Here is a 17,603-nt window from a genome sequence, read left to right as displayed (position 1 = left end):
AGCAGCCAGTGAGCCCCCCCCAGCCACTGAGGTCTCTGCTGCCACCAGGCACAGGTATCTGTAGCAGTACCCCCGCTTTGGGGTGCAGAGAGAGGGCTGTGGGGTGCCCGGGGGGGATGCAACACCGACCATCACGCTGGGAGGGAGAGCTGCCGGGGGCTCCCCACGAAGGGAGAACTGGCACAGCCACACCAAGGTCTGTCAGAACAGCACTTAAAAAAATAATTTTAATGTTTAAGATACACTATCTGTTTATTCCACAGCAGGATCCCACAACCCGAGCTGGGAACGGGCACGGCACGTGGCCCTGCTCAGCAGGCAAGTGTGGGAGGAAGGGAGCAGCGCCAGCGCGGGGCGGGGGTAACTCCAGCCGGCTCATCCCTGACCACACATTTGCCCAAAAACCAAAGCTCAGGCTGAAGCCTGCTCAGGAGAGGCACCAGCCGCACGCTCAGGGTGTGCACAAAACCACAGCAGCGTCCCCGGGATGGGAGCACCCAGCAGGCAACAGCCCCAAACAGATGGATTGATCTAGTACATTCTCCAACTGAAGCTCCACAGGGAGAAAAGGCACAAAACCTTTTGCCTCCGTGAATCCCACCACCCTTCCAAAACCCCTTTTCCCCTAGAAATTGCTGCTTTCCCAGCTCAGGAGCCTTGAAGCTTGAGTGCACTGGCAGCCAATCTCAAATTATTCATTGATTTTCCCCATAGAGCCTGGAGAAAACATCCAAAAGGAGTTGCAGGGAGCAAGTGTCCTTGTGTTTTCTCAGTAAGGAAGCGAGGACTTTCCGAAACACCCTTGGAAACACCGTGTGGATCCCAAACTCAAAAGGCAGATGCCTTTCCCCAGTCACCAGGACATGTCACTGACAAGGCAGGGACAGGCAAGTTAAAGTGCATTCTATCACCCAGTCAGAGGAGGAGATGGAGACACCTTAAGAATAATGGTACTGAAACTGCTGGAAGAAAGCAACTAATCCCTTGGGCGCAGGGCTGGGCTCTTCGCACCAGCCGCAGATACCGACCGGCGAGTAGGAGGCTATTTAGGAAGTAATCCTGAAAAACGCTGTTTCATTCTCTTGCTTTACAGGGTAATCTGAACAATGTAAACAGCCATTCGAAATAAGGACCCTGTTGCTTCCAAAAGTAACTCTGAGCACAGTCCCATGGACTATTTCGCTCTTTGAGTGCAGTTTTACAGTTCGCCTTCAGAGCTCACTATTGTTGGAGAATTATTTCTGCCTTAACTGTGCAAGGACGACTATGTTGCTCCCTTCAAGCCCCTGTAAGGGGGCACCTGGAAAGACATTATGTAACTGGGGCGAGTATGGTGCTGCCAGGCAAGCCCTTTCCAAAGGAGCTTTTTAACACCTCCTCATCCCAATGGAGACAAGCCAATATTCACACACCCTTCTGCAGGAGAGCGAGCAATTTTGTCTGGCATCCATCGCCAGCAATGGACATGGGGAATATAGTCAAATCAGTCTGAAAGCAACCCTGGGAAGTGTAGGAATACTGGAAGCACTTGTAAACGTCACTGCGGCGTGCCGCCAGGACATCCTGCTTCAGCTCCCTGTGGCATCTCCTCCAGACACCATGGAGCAGAGCCAATTCAACATGGCTTGGGAATTAAATATTAAATCCCCTTCATGGGCACCCCGCTGCCACCGCTGCTCAGAAGGTGCTCTCGAGCAGGCAGTGGCATCCACAGCCCGTGGGACACACCTCCTGGGTGCGAAACCACTCCATCATATGGCTGGTGTGGCCTCCGTGTCCACAGGTCAGGCAGAAGTTAGAGGAGCCTCGCACCGCCACGTGACAGATAGCGCACTGGAAGGTGAAGCCCTTGCAGATGGCACACTGGGTGCCGCGCACCTCGCTGCGGCAGTGGCTGCAGTACACGCCAAACTCTGTCCGGAGGAAAGAAACGGAGAGCAAGACAATTAGCACTGGCAGAATCGTGGAAAAAGAAGCCCTGAACATAGCCCCCGCCCCGTTTGATGGATGAGTCCCCTGAACCCAATGCCCAAGGGATCTGCCTCAAATCTCCTGCAGGGTGGGAGAATGGTATCTTATAGAGGGCTTAGTCTGGTCTCCATATGGGAGCAAAGACACGGGCAATCGGCGTGCCAGGGCACAGACTGGCCCACTGCTTCCCCTGACAGCTCAACTGCTGTTGGCTGGGAATGTGTGTCAGATTTCGCTCTTGGGACACACCAAGACGTGCTGCGGAGATGAAGGCTTCCTGCTGGTCTCATCTGCCTCACACCACTATGAAGCAAATGAGAATGGCCTTTGCTTCTCATCACGGAGAGAGCACAGAGCGCACTTGAAGCGTGCTGTATCAGTGTCGTGGCTATTAGCTGGGGGGGGGGGGCGCAATGGCAGCGCTCGAAGTCACCGATTTTCCCTCCAGGAGGAGTCCTTGGTGACAAAGTGAGGCTGTAACAAGAGCTAAGCAAGCAACTGCTGATTCTCTGGCATCTCTCACCCGCTTCTGTCCTCCCAGGTAAGTGCGTCTTTTCCCAGAGGCCTAGGAAGAAGACAGAAGCTGACCTTAAGCAGCAGCTCTGGGTAGCTATGCTGCTGGCAATATCTGGGAAGAAACAGCCTATTTGCCTGTTTCTTGGCTAGCTCACCCGCAGTTAGAGATCTTGCAATTTTGCGCGTGCACTGTAAGGACACTTCAGCCCAGAATCTGAGATTAGAACAGTGCATGTCTGGACTCTTCTTCTCAGAGGGAGTAAAGAACAGCCATCGGCATAAATAGCTGAACGTTGCTCGCACAGCAGTGCGTGCGTTTCCAGCTTCGCTGGAGAGACATTACAGTCCACAAAGCCCTTGAACCAACATCTGCCAGCCTCGTCTCCACCCCGAGCTGCGAAGAAGCTAAAACCATTTGCTGGCAGAGCTAACCTCTGGGCAGATCGATGGACGCTTTTCATCCCACCTGTTGCCTGCATGTTCCTAAGCCCCTGAGGCAGAACCGTGTCTCTGCCCGGGCAGCCAGAGCAGACCGAAGCAGGGACTCACCAATTCCTTTGTGGGGATCAGGAGGACAAGAGACAAACTTCAGAACCTCAGCCCGCTTCTCTCGCAGGCCCCAGCGATAAAGGATTTCTCCATAGCACTTCTTAAAGTCATCAAATTGCTGAGTGTTGGCCGGATCCAGGAGCCTAGAGGAACAAACAGCATTGTCATCCACCTGACTGACTCTCCGAGACTCTGGCTGCAATCCTCTCCCAGCGATGCCTATGCAACCAGCTCACATTGCTAGAAGAGCAGCGGATTACTTCCCACGTGTTGCTGAAACACTGCTGAACACTAGTGGGTCTGGCCTTCACTTGTTCTACACGCAAGGGGTGTGACAAACAGGTGTACTACCCCAGAGGGATACCAGAGGTATCATGGTAGCAGAGGGTAGTCCATGGCCACTTACAGGTGTATCACACGCAATCCCAGCAGAGCTGATCTGCAGTATGAAGCTTCTCCAAGTGACTACCTGAATGAAAGGTCTAGGAGCAGGTGTGCTACTTCCCTTCTCGTTTTCACAGCATCAACAGAGTCTTGGCTATAGAGCTCCTGCTGACCTGGGCACAGCATCCCTGAATACCCCCGAGGCACGCTATATATAACCTACCTTTTGTTTTTCTCATGCTGGTCTTTCTCACGCTCCCGATGATCGGGATACATTAGGTTTCCGTAGCGGAAGTCATCTGGAGAAGACTCACACCAGGGAGTGGAGGCCTGCTCCATGTCTTTGTTTGCTGCAAGCACCAAAAGGTTGTGAGCGTAACTCAGAAAGGACAGCACTCAGTACAACCCTGTCAAAACCGGGATGGGGAAGGAGGCATTCGCACACTCCAGTTTTCTCTCTAAGACGTGGTTGTGTCACCTTGTGCATTCCTGCAAACACCGCCCCACCTCAGAAAACTAAGTGCCAACCTCTACTGGCCAGCGCTCCTACTTCTGGTGACAGGACGGGAATGGGGATTGCCAGGCAGAGAAATCCAACATGGAGGAGTCCCTTTTGCCTTCCCCTTTAGGCAAAAGGTATCCAGGGAGTCAATCCCATGGAGTTTGCTTGGGAACGTTATCCCCAGCAGGCCTGGGCTCTTCTTTCCTAGGCAGGGAGGACTCTCATCACCAGGGCTGCTGTTACGTAAAGGGGCCTCTGTACGTAAGCTATTGCCCCGGGGGCAAGGAGAAGACTGCTAATAACCGCTATAAGACAACATCAGCTCTGTTAACCCCCATTCTCCACTCTTCCCCGTGTCACAGATGCCTCAATATCGCACTGAAAAGTTACAGCTTTGGTGCTAATGGGGCTGGTGCTGCCCCAAGGCCACATGTATCACTAGGAATCAGCCAACAGCTTCAACTCTGACACTGGAGCCTGTAAGAGTGACTTCTCTTTGACACCTTCGCAGCTCAGCAGAAAGTGTCCTTAGGCCCGTGGGTGTTCATGCCACTGAGAACCCAGCCCTCCCAACTGCTGCTATTTTTCCAGTGGCAGAAGAAAGTACAGCATTGCTTTTTTACCAGAGCCCTGTGGGATTAGCTGGCTGATGACACTGTGAGGCCACTCTCGATAATCATGGAACACTCATGGCGTTTGGGAGAGGTGCCTGAGGACTGGAGGAAAGCAAATGTCACTCCTGTCTTCAAAAAGGACAAGAAGGAGGACCCAGGGAACTGCAGGCCAGCCAGCCTCACCTTGATCCCTGGGCAGGTAATGGAGCAGCTAATCCTGGGAGCCCTTTCCAGGCACATGAAGAACAAGGAAATTATCAGGAGGGGTTGGCATGGATAACATCCTCAAAGTGTGCAAAGCTGTGGAAAGCTTACCCAAGGACACTTAGTTGCCCCGAGTGCTTGCTATAGCCAGGCTGGAAACAAAATGGTACAAACTGGTCTCTTTACTTGTCTCCAACTGGAAAAAGGCAGCAGTGGGAGCTCTTGGCTCTGGGTTAACCTGCAGTCCAGGGGCCTAGCTCAGTATGTCTAGGGCATTTGTTAGGTTTCTCACAGTTGAACAGCACGCTACAGAAGTCAGAAGGGGCAGGACTGCCGGAGCATCAACACGGTTACTGCAAGCTTGGCTCAGGGAGTCACATCCCGTTGGCCAAACCCCAGAAAGCTGCTCTGGCAGAGCACATCCGCAATCACAGCCAGTACTAACTCCCTTCCTTCCCCACTGCAGGAGCCATCTAAAACCTAGGCCAGAAGGCAGGCAGATTCCTCTATTTACTACCCAGGTCTCAGTACCTATGCTCCAGCCGCCGGTGCCAAGTCCAGGATCTGACATGCTGGAACAGGAGCCAGAGGAAGTAAAGCTCGGCTGTTGAGGGGCAAAGGAAAGGAAATCATGTAATCTACATGGTGGATATGTTCCAAGATATCCAGGACAAACGGGAAAGAAATGGCGATCATACGTATCGGCTGTGGGAGGCCAGGGTGGAGGCACGCTGAGGGAAGGGGCCATAGGAGTTTGGGCACCCCTGTAGCCTGGACTGAGCTTCAAACACGCTGCACAGCATGGCCAGGGTCTGCACATCATGGAGCTGCGAGTAATGAGCCAGCCTGGGAAATTAAAAAGACAGACAGGATGAGACTGGGCAGAGTCCAGTGGCAAAAGCATCGAGACTCCAGGGCAACAGATTTCAAGGTTGTTGCATAAATCAGTTTGGGTCACATTACTGCCCACAGGAGGCATACACGCTCTGCAGGACTGGGCTGTCTTTTCTGTCACACCTTTGAGGAGCCAAGTCCTCCTTCTGCAAACACTCGTGGCCTAACAGGCGGGAGAAAGATGGGAATCCAGCAGTACTCGTGGCCTGATTATCCAAAGTTTGTGCAGCTTCAGGAACAAAGTCCACAGAACTGATTTTAACTGGATGTAAAGCTGGAGCCATCAGACTCACCCCTGGCCAAAATGTCTTTTTGACAAAACCCTCTACATGCAAACATCCTGCATCTAGATTTCAAGGCAAAACCTCACCACAAGTTTTCTGGATGGCTATGAAGTTCCTGGATTGCTCTGAAGACTGAGAGCGACGAAAACCAACCTGTGCTCCCCTGCCACTGCTGCCACACAGCAGGAAAGAGCTGGGTCAAGCAAAAGAATGCAATATACACCACACAAATCCTGTGCCTCCAAATAGGGTCTATCAACAGATAATATCAATTACTAATTATGTCCCCTCCTGTCCACAGGACAGCTGCAGCTAACACTTGACTTTCAGACCAGTTGGAATGATTTCCCAGTAATGCTATATGGCAACAGTGGATATGAAGATGAATAAATCAGCTACACCGACACACTCATTTAGGAGGTGGGGAGCAGAACACCTCCCAGTCAGGCACTGTGGGCATGCTGGAAAGCAGAACTCCAGCTGCACCTTGCCTTATTGCTTAATGTTAGCCAAAGACAACCAGGGTGCTAGATGGGAGGCCAAATGCTGCCTCCTGCATGTCATAAACACACTTGCAGCTTCCCTTCTCACTGCATCTCAGGCTTGAGAGAGGGGGAAAAAAATACAAGCTGTGGCACTATTCCAAGCCTGAAACGATGCTGTACAATGTATATAGTTATGGAGGGCTCTGCTTCAGTGACATTCCCCAACCCCTCCCCGGCGTTCAGACACCTACAAGGACTCCAGTAATTGACGTCCAAATGGATGTTGTGCCCAAGGTATCTCCAAATCTGGGTCAGACTTCGGTCCAAGACAGAGATCAGTGGCTACCATGGCCAGTGACCAAACCTGGCAGACAGGAAGGAAAAGCATCAAAGCTACAATTAGAAATAACCACACTCCCAGGGCATAGGTGTGCACAAATACACTCACAGACAGATAATAATGGAGCTTGCTTTTTGGTTTCCTTTTTTTTTCTTTTTTTTCCTGGCAGCAGGGGGAACAGTTTCAGCCTCTGTGTCACAAATGATGTATAGAATAACACAAACCCGAAGCTTTCCCTGTCCCACTTGCTTTGAGTTTGGGTTAAACTTTGAAGAAGAATAGTCTATAGTCTAACAGACCTGTCAGTAGCCCCACAGCTGCTCACTGTGAAACCAAAGAGAAAGAAACAGGAGAGATGCTGAAACAAGGACAGGGCTGAGTACAAGAGACCACAGAAAGGGAATGGAAAAATTGCCACTTTCTACACTGTTACAGAGCCCATCTTACATGTAATCTGCAACTCAAGCCTCCGTGTCTGCTAGGAACAAGGCAAGCTGCAATACAGGCTAGAGTAACACAGGACAGGGAAAAACAAGGAAGAAACAGAGGTATGTCAGAGGAATCTTGCTGAAGTTATTCCACCTGAGCTCTGATCCAACGTGGGCGAACCAGACAGCAAGATGAAGCACAAAGGGGAACTAGACCTACCTTCTCTCTCCTGGTCTAGCAGAACCCACCAAGCAGCAAGACAACAGCTTGAGTTTGCTTCTGCTTAGATCAGGTAAGCCTATGCATGTTGCCTACCCACATCTAGGAAGAGCCAAATACTCAGGACAGGTGCACAGGCTCCTCTGGCAGCGCCAGCCCACTCCCATCTCTCTCAGGCACTCCTCAGGCCTGTCAGATGTTCTGCCTCTTGCAATGGACTAATCACATGGAAAAGGATGGGCCAAAATAGCCATTTTTCTCCTACTGCTAGATGAAGGTAAGTGGCCAGCCCTGTTCTGGGGCTGGGTCCCAGTGTTCAGGCTCTCTTGGGGAGAAGCTAGCTGCAGTTAGCACCCAGTGCCAGCACAGATGAATACCAAACAAGGAGAACAATTACATAAGTAAGACAAAATCACAGATCAAAATGCTGACAGCAGCTAGGCAACTGTGTGAACAGTTACTCCATTTGCTGACTCAAAAGTAGGCTGCACTCCTCACTTTGCCTGCAGGAATTCCCTGAAAAATGTGCTTCGCTCAGTTTGGCAAAGGGTGTAACGCAATCTGCTTGCAGCCCTGGGAAGGAATCTCTCGATGCCAAGAGTCAATGAGGTAGAGACCACCTCCGTGGCTGTTCTACAGGCCTCGGTTCACCAACCAGAGACTCCCTGGAACAACTGCTGACCCCAGGCAGCTGTTGGGGTACTGAGGTGTCAGCACAAGCCATTTGAGGGTAGCACAGCATGCTGAGGAAGAGGTCTGATTCAACGTAGTACCTGCACGAGATCCCTCCGTCCCACCGCCAAGGCTGAGGCAGCATTCTTCTGGCAAGTCTCCTGGATATTATTCACATTCAGTCTAAAAAGAAAGGACACAGCTCAGCTCTGGTTGGCACATTACCTACGAAGGTGGGGAGGGATGGGGGAAAGTGGTACTGCCAGCAGCAAGTAGCCCAGAACTTCCAGGTTAGTATGAGCCTGCGAGCATGGCCAGGATCGCATCCCTTCCTCCCCCTATTACTCAGGGATCACTGCCATCCTCTGGCAGCTCCCACTGTTCAACTTCCCTAACACACTGCACATCAAGTTTAGCTCCAGACTAGCTGGGATTGATCCCAAGATGTGCTGCTTCCAAGGAGATATCAGACCAAACTCGTGCCAGGATACCACCAAGGCAAGATTCACTTCTGTCCCTAGAAGCTGGTGCCATCAGTTACACTGTCCTGTTCCCATTCAGCCTGTTGGTCTGCTCCGACTGACCTGGAGGGAGACAGTGGTACACTGTGGAGAAACAGGCTGGTCTTCAGTCTGTTCCCCAGTAGGATAACACACCCACCAGGGAGTCTCCGAGAGGCTGGCAAGGTGGGCTGAGGAAACCCACGTGGGCTTTCCTGCTTATCGTCAGAAATCTTCCTGAGACACTTGACACTTCTACTGCTTAAGATCTTACAGCAAATAGAAAAGGGTCAGGCTGTTTACACGAGATATCCAGAGAAGAAAGGCCCAATGGGTCTTTTTAAAGAATGTTCTTTTTAATAATACAGCTAAGACAGAAGGAAGATTTCTCCTCTCTCTTTTCTTCCCCCTCCTTTAAGAAGGGAAGCCTACTTCTTCCCTGAATGTCCATAGACTGGAAATTCTGTGAAGATAGCAATACTAAAGTTACAGAAGCAAAAACTCAGGAACAAAGATTTTGTAACTATCAGAGTTAGACAGTTTAGCAAAAGAAGCTCCTTGTTTATAAAAAAAAAAAAAAAAAAAAAAGAAAAAAAAGCAAAAAAAGCCCAAACAAACCCAACAGAACTCCTCCATCCTTTCCATTAAAGCAGAAGAACTCGCTGTACAGACACTGTTCATGTACAAGCAAGTCTCCAAGTGAATGGGGCACTCCAAACACTTCTGAAATTAAAAAGCTTTATGAGCTGATAACAGCTTTATAGTATGAGAATGTGCATTTATTGGGATTTTTAAGCCTGTGCATTTAAGTGTGGAGTTTAATGTGAGATTTGAAAAAGAATTTGTACTGATAATTTCTCTCTTTAGCTGCTGAAAACCTGAACCTGCAGTGATGATGCTGGAGCACTGGCTCAAACTCTGTGTACAGTATCCCATCACAATTTTTTTCCATCACATTTTTCAGATTTATAGAAGATGACTCCCCTCTCACAGAGGGCAGAGAGGGATACCATAAAAAAGCAGCAAGGCAAGAACAGAGGAAGGAGGTAATGAAACATGGAAAGATCAGTGCTGACAGATTCCAGGATTAAAGCACAGCAAGGCCAAAGCTGGCTGCTTTCATTTGGGAAAGGTTGCCAGCCCGTACTCACATGTAGAGCTCCCCCAGCAGCTTGTGGACAGGCAGCAAGCAGGAAATATCTTGGATAATAACTTTCCCGGCAGCTTTGATGGGTCGGTTGTTGGCATCTGTCCCTTCTCGTTTGCTTTTCCACCTCCTTGATTTCTGCAGAACAAATGGCAACGTGTTACTGGGGAGGAGGACAGCAGGCTTCTTGGGCCAGGGAACAAAGCACTAGGGTCAGGAATAATGCAAGCAGCACCCAAACCTGCCTTTCAGAAGGCTCTGTGTTACCCTGGAAAACATCCATGACATGCCCAGGAGAACAAGCATCTCCATCTGTAGGAAGTGAAAAGCAGGTCAAGGCAGCGAGCTCAAGGTCAAACTCACTCAAAAAGTATTTTGTGAGTTCCCCTGTGAAAGCCAGTAAGAGAACAAATCAGCATCGGGATGCCAATCAAACCTGGGCAGGTTTGGCAGGAGGACCGTTCAATTATCGTTCTCATTAGAGGTTTGGTCTGGGAACCCTCTGCACACAGACCACCGCTGACTTCAGCCAACGTCAGCACAGAGACATGTGGGAGGCAGCTTCTGCTTGGCCTCAGCCTTCAGGGCAAGCTGGCAGCTCCAGACGGTCTCTTTTGGTCTCTCCTTTCAGTGTTTTGAGTACACCCCTGTTTAGCATCAGGACAGGGCTCCCACCTCCTGCTTTATCAACAGCTTTAAATAAAAAACTGGCAGATGATAAAGCAGGGCCCAAGTTTTCCTAGCAAGGATCCTTAGCTACCATGCTCACAGCTACTTACAGCTGGCTCAGGACATAAGTGGGGGGGGTGGGGGGGAGAAGAAAGGAGAGGAATCAACACAAGGGAACAAAACCAAGAAGCCAAGATTCCCAAATACTCCCCGTAATTTGCCATCTTAATGCCAAGCTGCATAAAGCTACCTTGGCTGTACAAAACACTGTAGAGTATTTGGCTGGTATCCTGGCCTCTTCCAGCTCCTCGCTCTAGGAGGCCGAGCAGGAGGGATGCGAGGCTGTGCGGCAGCATGACAGGCAGAAGGCACTGGAGCTCTACCGAGGGAAGCACTGGCTGCTGCACAGGGCTCCTAAGCGCAGCGAAGGACGCTTTGCAATGCTGCTCCCCAGTGGTATGTTCTCTGACTGACACATGGACACGCACGCAGAAGTGTCTCCTGGTCATGGAGGGTGGCTGGAGACACTTGTGGTGGGGCTTCCTACACCCCTATCTGAAGCAGAACAACCCCTTTGAAGGGGCCAGCAAAAAAGCCCCTGTGCTGATGGCTCTGTGAGGCAGGCAGAGCTCACACAGGCAACGCACTGGTGCTCCTAAAGAGCAGGCTGGGCTACAGGGAGGGCAAGTCTTTCACCTGCAAAAGTACGATTACCTCTACTGTGGATGTCAGGCCAGCTCTGGGACGGCTGGGTGCCAAACTGCCTTCAACCATGACCATGCAGTCCTGTGAGAACCTGGGCAGGCTTATCACAGACACAAAATGCCCTTAAGATAAATAAACCCAACCCAAAAACCTAATAATCTTAAGAAATTAACTCCTCCTTCACTGCCTGCCTCGCCCAAGCTTAGGCCAACATGCTGGGGAGGTCTTGCCATGCTGAGTGTACTACCACACGAAGTAAAAAGGACGTGCTCCTGAGGTCGCTGTGGATGCTGGGTGACTGAGGCTCAGAGGCTCGAGCACAGGCTTGACAGTAAGCAAAGGTGGTGTTTCAGACTTCAAGGAGGTGAAGGTGTATTTTTCCTCCTCCAGGGATCCCCACGTGACATCACCAGTTCCCCTGATCTTCCACTGCTCCCCAGAGTAAAGAGGAGCAGAGTGTGCGTGCTGCCAACCGCTGGTGGGAACGGGGCTGCCAGCATTCGGTGCTATGGAAAAGCTGGCTGAGCAGGGCGTGATTCTGTTCTCTGCCACATCCCCTCAAGTCCTAATTCATCCAAGCAGAATTTGCCTACAGTATTGATCTGAAGCAGTCACGCTGTGCAGTGGGACGTAGCTAGGACATGGTCAGGTGGGAGACCAAACTCTCTTCAAGCCCATCAGCTCCTAATCAAGGTACTCTCTGGATCAGCTCTGGCTCTCGGGCCGTCGGGCAGACTATACCTCTTTTGATAACACCTAAAAACGTAGCTACCCTTCCCATGCTGAAGGATGTGGGCTGTATTATAACAAGGTTTCCAAATAACAGTGGCACCTGTACCTCATTCCTTGTCAGGGCAGCCAAATGCTGTTTCCTAGGTGCAGCGAGGAGCTGCTGACGCTGCCAAAAACAAAGCTTGAGCAAAGCTTGGGAGCCCCAGCCCAATGACATGCCATCAGGGTAAGATGTTCAGGCACTGTCCTGGAAGGGCTACCAGGCTTCTCACAACAAAAGCTGTCATTTGTGCTGTGTCTGAGCAGGTATTTGAACCCACGCTTGCAGACACAGAACCACATTCTGCAGGTCTATCGCCAAGGGCTTCTAGAGCTTGGCAAAGTAATTTGGAGAGCAGCTTGCCACCTCCTGACCATCTGTAAGCCAGCTGCCTCCAGGACTCGCAGCCAATGGAGAGTTCCCTCTGACCGAGGCAGGTTCTCCACACTGTCATCGGGAACAGATTCAACCTGCTCCTGCCCTCTGCAAGAGCGGACTGAAGAAGCCTCCCAACAGGCATTTCAAAGACTAGAAACATGGACAACACATACCACTTTGCACAGGTAATTCAGTCACTTTTGTTCTGTTTTTGGAGGAGAACGACAACAAATGAGGATGAGAATGGAAAAGAGATCCCATGAATGGTTTCCACTGCTTGCTGATAGCATATCACCAGACAAATGAAGACACTAAATGTATCGGAACCCCCTGAAAACTTGGAATCACTGCAAAATCATCCTGTTTTCTTCCTCTTAGCATTGCCTATTTACTGGCAAAAAGGGAAGCCCTAATTCTTTACTGGTGCAGCTCCTGGAGTAGAGTCAGTTGATGACCGCATGCCCTGCCAGCACTACACTTCCATGACCACTGCCTCCAGCCCCTTGAGCTGTGACAAAAGAAAATCATAAAAGCCACATGTAGAGTCACTATTAAAAATGTCTGGGTTTTTCTGCAGTTCAGGTTTGCCTCAGCTACAAAGAGTTAGAAAAAACTATGGTCAGAAGTACGGGAACCATCATGGATGAGGTAAAGCTCATCACCACGGACAGCAGAAGTTCCACTTTGAACTAAATAATTGCTGGCGTTAATTACAGGAGTAGCTCTCCACTAGGCAGTATTTTGAGGACTTTTAACAGGGATTACTAGAAGCAAGGAGAGCTCTAGCTCGGGTCTGTTTGGCCAAGGTCCACAACAAGGTTCCTCTCTTCCTTCTGCTTCACCTATTCTCCCAGGAGAAGCTCCTGCCATGGTGTTATCAAAAGGTGTCTTTGAGGCTCATGGGCATTAGGGTAGAACAGAAAATAAGTCTTTTCCTAGGGGCTGCAGCACAGGTCACCAGGGGGAACAGGGAACGTAATGGTTGGAGCTGAAGCAGAAATCAACACGCGTGCACCAAGTTAACTATCGCCAGCTGAAGGTCAAAGGCACAGGTCTTCTGCACTGCCCCAGGCATTTCTAGCTCTTTCTGCAGCCTAGAATCCACGCCAAGGAGAACTGCATCTACCCAGCTGCTCCTGAGAGTTTGAGGAGAGGAAGAAAAGAAAGAAAATAGCTACAGTGATAGCAAATTAAGACTCATTAGTTTCTCAGAGCACCCAAAGGAAAGAAACCAGAGCATTTATGACAAATCATGGGGTTGGAGGCGACAGCGGGGAACAGCACTGAATAATGACTAAAAAAGCCATCCTGCACCTGCACTACCATACCCAAGGCTGTAATTTGCTGCAATCTGAGGTGATAACGATGGCAGTAAATGGGTTACATGTAGAAACAGATAGCCCAAGAATAAGCCACCAACTGCTTCGTAGCAACCACCATCATCACTGCATACTCAGCAGAAGCAGTTAAAAATGCTGCATGCCTGCTCGGAAAGGATACTGAACAGTTGGGTGTGTGCGTGTCTTTGGATCCTGCTGAGGCAGGCAGTGCTGTAAGTAGCATCGGGAAATGTAAAGCGCCTGTTTCGCGTAAGCATATGCAAAATTTCAGGGTTCGTGGTATAAACTGGTGTTAGGAGGGCAAAGGGAAAGGTTGCAGACAGAAGGGAACAGACTTGATGCCAAAGATTAAGCTGCAATATGGCATTTACAAAATAAAGATTTAAACCTGCTCAAAGTCAGGTTCAAGCTGCTTCTAATATTTTTTTTTTTTAAATAAAATTTGAAAATTGCTGCCTCCTTGGAGAAAGCTCCACTCCTTTATTCTGAACAACTGCCTACAGATTAACTCCCCCATGCAGGTCACGCAGCACTGCCTGGATTTTCTCTTAAAAATAATCAACATTTACTATTTCTAGCACTTCCCACAGTAGCAGGCGCCTTCCACAAAGGGGCTAAAAAAATCTGAGGCATTTTTGAATCAAGTGCCCCATAGCAGGAATATTTCTTTATAGCTTCCATCAATTAATAGATGACATTTCTGAAGCGGAGGCTAGTCATTACCTAGAAAGGAAGAATTATTCCTTCTTCTAGACTTGCGAAGCTCATGCTTCCCTGAGCACCTCAAACAATGCTGAGCATTTCTTCCAGAAGGAAGGCACTTGATCTGCACAAATAATCCACATCTCTCTTCGTGCATGCCTGCATCTCGGCCTTGGGCACTGCCGCCCACTTTAGAGAGCATGATTAGCCTCTTCCAAAGGTTATCCACAAACACAATCAATCCTTCGAGGCTCGGACTAATCCATCTATCATTTTTAAGCATACGTTACACAAAATTGTAACTTTATCACATCACTGCTTACTCTTCCTTCCAAGCCAGTGGTAAGGGAATTAAACTGTGGCCCTTTGTGCACCACAACTTACCATACCACGAGCTGGCACGTTCCTTGCTTGGTTTTCTTTCTTTCAGTCTGTTCCTGATCCAAGACAGAACTTCATTTCTTGCTTCCGCTGCTCACATTTCTTTATTAGCTCTTTGCAAAAGGCCTTGATGGAGTCAAGTAAATTACTTCTGGTTTCTTTCACCTATTATTTGCTAGTATAGTCTTAGAGCTGTTGTAATTAGGAAGGCTTGATCCTATTATACCAAGTTAAATTAGGTGTTACAGGATTCTATTTCATTCCCTGCTGTCTTATGAAGAGATAGCATGAAGGACAGCAGCTGTGAAAAACTAGCTGTTCACACAGATGCTAAGAAAAACGGACCTAAAGAGATCATCTTTAAATTGAAATGGAGTTTTCTAAGCTTTGCCTGCGCTTGGCAGATGAGTGATGAGATAGTAATTGCCCAAATTTACAGCACAGCTTGAGCAACGCTGATATCATCGAGATGTTCACATGAACGATGTTCAAGCTTGAGGGACACGTGGACCAGACGAATGGAAAACGACTGTCAAAGCCGTCTGGGAAGGGCAGGTGTCAGGAGGAGGGAATACCTGCCAGGGTGGCTGGAAGCACAACCACTCAAACTGAATGCAGGGTGGTGTGATTCCAAGGGCTGGGAGAAGATCACAAATTAAGGAGAAATTCTACATATTGCTCCAGGAAAATAAGACTTTATGGTGCATTGCACTGAGAACAGGCAGCTCGTTTTAATGAGATGACAGATCGTTGTCAGCAACTCAACCGGTTTGTTCCTTCCACAGCTCTTAAGTGATCCTCCCTCTCCAGTGAGGCTTTATCTTTTTCAGAAATGAGGTGCTCTAATGTCAGTGTCATCAGTTGGTTGATGATGCATAATAATCATTCAGCTCCTCTGCAGTGCACTCTGTTTCTTAAGAGGTTGATCTTTTCTTACACTTCAAACTACCCCTTGGCACCCTTTCCTGACTGCTAGGCCAGGTAAAATAGGCATGTTGTAGGTCAGTATTTGTACCCTGCAAATCAGTGTCTGCTCCTGTCCACTTACACATGCGTTCACTCTTACTGAAGCCCTAGGCCCTGCGTGGAGTGCAAGTCCCCCACTTCTGTGCAGGTTACTCAAAGGCAGGCAGGTGGCATTTTATTCTTGGGCCCTTTGGCAGAAGACAGGGTTATATCAAGGACAGTATTAGCACAGCGCACAGTACCGGGAAGTCGTTAATTGCTTGTATGGACCAACGTCGCCGGGCAGAGCGAGGAGACATCTGTATGTGAAAACGTTATACCCAGGAAAAGGGAAGAAAGACACCAAGAAAATTAAAGACAAAGGTAAATAAACTGAAATGAAAAGTGCCCTGAACCAGCAGAGTAAAAGAACACTGTTCCCAACGGTTCTGTTACACAATGAACAGTTGCAAACCACGATCCCCCCTTTCATCCACACCACAGTTGCAGTGTACAACATTACCTATGGCCCTGGCAAAGCAAGGGCTGCTGGATCTGTGCCCCACACCAGCCTCTGTGGAAGACTTCGGCAATCACAAATCTGAGTAAAGTCTTCCACACAGAGTTGTATTACTGCAAGAAGCACTGAACCATGAATTGACCGCAGAGCAGAGGACAACACCCTGGTGCCCCGCATGCCAGGCTCCTACTCTAAGCAATTTTACTGCTTGTGGCTGCAGAGGAAGGCAGCTAAGTGCAAACTGCATCATTTTTAACACAGCTGTCCAGCGCCATGGCACAGAAATCTGCAAGAAGCTAAACACTCCTCCTTACTTCAGGTCCCCCTTTAACATCCAGCATCCTTCAGGACTTCATTCACTGGAACCGCTGCACCTGTTCACTTTCATTTTAAACAATAAAATGTCAGGATATTAGAAGGGATGTAGAGACCCTGCTACTTGGCAGGGCCATGTGGAAATTGTCATTATGGGTTGAGGAACTCGTTCAGGTTGAGCAAGCAATCAAATTCACTGACTGACTATGCAGAATAGCTCCAAAGTAGGTTTTCATTACAAACTTGCAGACAATTCATTAAGTACTCAACACAGTATTATAGCAACAGTAAATGGAACCTCTCAAAGCACATTACTGTGCACTCACTTGGAAGAAAAAAATTCTGTTATAGTTGTGTAAGAGCCAACACAATAAAAATATGCGTTGTGTGCAATGTATTTCACATTTATTTCCAGCTGATGCTTGGAAGTCAGGACCATCAGCCATGCCTTCAGCATCTGCCTTCCCTTCCATCTCACTGCTGGGAAAACACTGAAATCAGGGAGCCAAGGGGTGAGGCTGGCTGCAGGGTCCCACAGAAAGAGAGAGGAGAAGACTGCAGCCTTGGGCTACAGGTTCCTCCACCAGGCCTCACAAGAGAAGGAGAAAAGGGTTTAGTTGAAGGGAATTCAGTGTAGTGGAGAAGAAGCAAAACTAAGCTTGGTCCTCTCACAAAGTCCTACTCTCCTGTAGGCAGCCACTGCTGCCAGCCTACACTACCACATGCTGCAAGTCTGAGAGGTCTGCAACCTGCAAAGCCTGAGGGATGTCCTGAGAAACAGCAGTTCCCAAGCCCTGCCAAATTCCCCGATAGGAAGCATGAGGACACCGCTGTCACCACTCCTGTGTACAAGCTCAGGCAAGGCTGAGCTCTCCCCAGGTCCCCACTGGCACGACCCTCGAACTGGGGGGGTGGGTGGAGGGGGGGGAGCAGAAAAACCACAGCCATGGCACTTGCTTTAAGAAACAACCAGGTTTGAAACACTGATAGCACTGCCACAGGATAGATACAGCTTTTCCTTGCTGCTGACTACTATTCTGCTTTTTTTCTGAGGAGTGAAAAAGAGGGAGGAAGAAAGGAGGAGTGTACATGTGTGAATAAAAAGTGAGAAAGATATATACGTGTGTGTGTGCACATATAAACACACATTTAAATGACCACAGGAA

The 17,603-nt window shown here is 49.2% G+C and overlaps 1 protein-coding gene across 11 annotated transcripts in view; it reads right to left on the bottom strand.

Annotated features, from left to right (window-relative positions):
- Nucleotides 1-46: 46 nt before the first annotated feature.
- Nucleotides 47-17,603, bottom strand: part of WDR59 (WD repeat domain 59) — a 50,264-nt gene continuing 32,707 nt past the window's right edge. For 2 of the 11 annotated variants that reach the window (XM_035898711.1, XM_035898709.1), the window contains exons 19-27: nucleotides 15,866-15,922; nucleotides 9,715-9,848; nucleotides 8,165-8,246; nucleotides 6,655-6,767; nucleotides 5,439-5,586; nucleotides 5,272-5,344; nucleotides 3,644-3,770; nucleotides 3,037-3,179; nucleotides 50-1,913 (exon numbers count right to left, since the gene is read on the bottom strand). In XM_035898711.1, the coding sequence (XP_035754604.1) occupies nucleotides 1,678-1,913; nucleotides 3,037-3,179; nucleotides 3,644-3,770; nucleotides 5,272-5,344; nucleotides 5,439-5,586; nucleotides 6,655-6,767; nucleotides 8,165-8,246; nucleotides 9,715-9,848; nucleotides 15,866-15,922 (1,113 nt within the window). In that variant the 3' untranslated portion in view covers nucleotides 50-1,677. The other 9 variants (XM_035898708.1, XM_035898712.1, XM_035898707.1 and 6 more) reach the window with 9 other exon arrangements.

Source organism: Egretta garzetta, unplaced genomic scaffold (assembly GCF_000687185.1).
Source record: "Egretta garzetta isolate BGI_Z169 unplaced genomic scaffold, ASM68718v1 scaffold27, whole genome shotgun sequence".
NCBI lineage: Eukaryota > Metazoa > Chordata > Aves > Pelecaniformes > Ardeidae > Egretta > Egretta garzetta.
This window is presented reverse-complemented; position numbering and strand designations above follow the sequence as displayed.